This window comes from Suricata suricatta, chromosome 11, assembly GCF_006229205.1.
Source record: "Suricata suricatta isolate VVHF042 chromosome 11, meerkat_22Aug2017_6uvM2_HiC, whole genome shotgun sequence".
Taxonomy (NCBI): Eukaryota; Metazoa; Chordata; class Mammalia; order Carnivora; family Herpestidae; genus Suricata; species Suricata suricatta.
The window spans coordinates 13652830-13655667 of NC_043710.1; the positions used below are offsets into that span (position 1 = coordinate 13652830).

General features: G+C 40.5%; 1 protein-coding gene across 1 annotated transcript in view; it reads left to right on the forward strand.

Annotated features, from left to right (window-relative positions):
• Nucleotides 1-2838, forward strand: part of LOC115272429 (olfactory receptor 5F1-like) — a 10559-nt gene that overhangs the window by 6642 nt on the left and 1079 nt on the right. Inside the window, exon 2 of the mRNA XM_029915502.1 lies at nt 1574-2474. Within this exon, the coding sequence (XP_029771362.1) occupies nt 1574-2474 (901 nt within the window). The remainder of the gene's footprint in view (nt 1-1573; nt 2475-2838) is intronic.

Consider the following 2838-nt stretch of genomic DNA (forward strand, 5'->3'; position numbering starts at 1 on the left):
GCTCAAGACAGAGTTGAATGGAAGGTTACACTTCCTAGACAAAGGAGGGGCATGCACACACACAAACACACACACAAACATACTGACACAAACCACAATTTCACATGTTGGGGGAAAGAAAGAATAACAATTATTTTGATTATAGAAATGGTAAGGGAGAATTAACAATTTGATAGTGAATTATGCACCCATTTGGAATAAGCTAAAAATACAAAGAGAGGCAATATAAATAGCGAGTTTAAAAAAGTATGACTGTTTCTTTTTTTTTTTTTTTTGGCAAAGACTTTTTTAAAGTGATAATGAAATCAACAAGTGTTCTTAGATGTAAACCCCACACATTGTTTGATTCCTTTATTGGCAAGTGATCATACTGAGTGTTCTTCTGAGACAGCGCTTTCTCCCTCTGGAGGATTGACTCACGATTAACCTATAATCTAGCTCCCATGGTTACCCACTCCTTATTATGAACACAAAATAAAGTGCAGGAATATGCATTTACTCAGAAGCTCCTCAATTTTTATAAATGGGTAAACTGAATTGATCCTGCATTTCATTTCATTTTAAAATGAAAATTTTTTCCTTTTTCTGTAAGCTCACTTTGATTTGAAATCCCCTAAAACAGCAACAACGAGACCACACAGGTAAGAAGTTGGGAAACAAGTGATCAGGATTTCATGCTGTCATTCACTGGTGGGGGCTGGTACCATGTCTGCTGCTACAGGACGCTCATTCAACAATGTACTTTCTAATGAGACAATATTGTGTTTCACTTTTGAAACACTACAAACTCATTTTTAAGGATATGATAGAGTAAAAATAAATTATTAGAAATGGTCATGATTGCTGCTGCTTGATGTGCAGAAGATGGATTTCTGGGGAGGAAATCACACTGGGAGTTGAAAATGATCTTTCTTTGTTTATTTATATATTTTTGAGAGTGAGAGAGAGAGAGGGAGATTGAGAGAGAGCAAGAGTAAGGGAGAAGTAGAAAGAGGGGAGAGAAAATCCCAAGCAAACGCTATACTACCAACATATCGTCTGACGCAGAGCTGGAAATCACAAAACCAGAGATCATGACCTGAGCTGAAAACAAGAGTTGGACAATTAACTGACGGAAACTTCCTGGCTCCCCAAGAATGGTCTTGAGAAATTCAGAGTGGTTTTCAAGAAAAATGAGTGAGTTAAACTCACATACCTGTTCAGAGAATGAGTGAGATGTCAGCAAGGACACTTTTATCCTTTGAATTTGGACACGGACTGTAAAGATACACTAGTACAAAGTATATTGCTTTTGCAGAAACTTAGAGGGCTGTATATGGTTATGCACCAGGGAGTTGTGTGGCTCACAAAGCAGATTTAATAAAGACAATTGCTGATTAAGTTCAAAGGCTTCACTATTTGTTCCCTAGTTTCCTCTTCCTAGATTACTCTTTCTACTGTGTTGTACTATCTTGTCTTTTCTTCCCCCAGGGAAAAAAACCTAATTCACATTTCTATTTTCCATGAACAAGGAGAAGACAATATTGACAGGTAATGCAACTTTAAGCAAACCGTATCTGTAACACATGGGCAGCAAAAACGATACTTCGCTGACTGAGTTCATCCTCTTGGGATTAGCAGACACCGTGGAGCTACAGGCCACCCTCTTTTTGCTTTTCTTTGTGATTTACACACTGACAGTCTTGGGGAATGTTGGGATGATCCTCTTAATCAGCACTGATTCCCGACTTCACACACCCATGTATTTCTTCCTGGCTAACCTGTCCTTCGTGGATGTTTGTTACTCCTCCACCATCACCCCAAAGATGCTGGTAGACTTATTATCAGAGAAGAAAACCATCTCCTTTGCCGGCTGCTTCCTGCAGCTGTACTTCTTTATCGCCTTGTCCACAACCGAATGCATCCTCTTTGGCTTAATGGCCTATGACCGGTACGTGGCCATATGCAACCCCCTCCTTTACTCCTTGGTCATGTCCAGGACAGTCTGCCTCAAAATGGCAGCAGGGGCTTTTGCAGCAGGATTCCTGAACTCCATGGTAAACACCAGTTTCGTGGGCAGCCTGCCATTCTGTGGCTCCAATGTCATTCATCACTTCTTCTGTGACAGCCCTCCACTTTTCAGGCTCTCATGCTCTGACACACAGCTTAATGAGAGTATCATTTCCACGTTTGCTGGTGTGAATATGGTGGGGGCTCTGCTCATCATCCTCACCTCTTACTCCTACATTCTCTTCTCAATCTTCCATATGCATTCAGGGGAGGGGAGGCGCAAGGCAATTTCCACCTGTGCCTCTCACGTGATGGCTATAACTCTGTTCTATTCCACCACCATCTACACCTATCTGAGACCCAGTTCCAGCTACTCTCTGGGTCAGGACAAAGTGGTGTCCGTGTTCTACACAGTAGTGATCCCCATGTTGAACCCTCTGATCTACAGCCTCAGGAATGAGGAAGTAAAGAAGGCTTTGTGGAAGGTAACTACCAGGACAAGAATCCCTCTGTTTCTATAGTTGTTTGGTTGATTTTCTGAACAAAATTGAGTACTTAATTGATTTTTACTGGCTGCTCCATCGTATAACTTTTGTTTAGAATATTTTTGAGTAGAGTCTACAATATTTAGATGCATGTAAATATTGAGACATAAGGCGAATTACCAAACTTACAGAAGTCTATGGATCTTTCCTGTAATCATTGTATATTTAACTTCTATTCACCTCAAAAATTTTCAGCGCTTTTCTCCCTTTCTCTTGCCTTACCTGACACATCAACAAAACAACACAATTCACACATTCAGCTGCTACATATTTTAATCCATGCATGGTTGCAGAGGGAGAGATC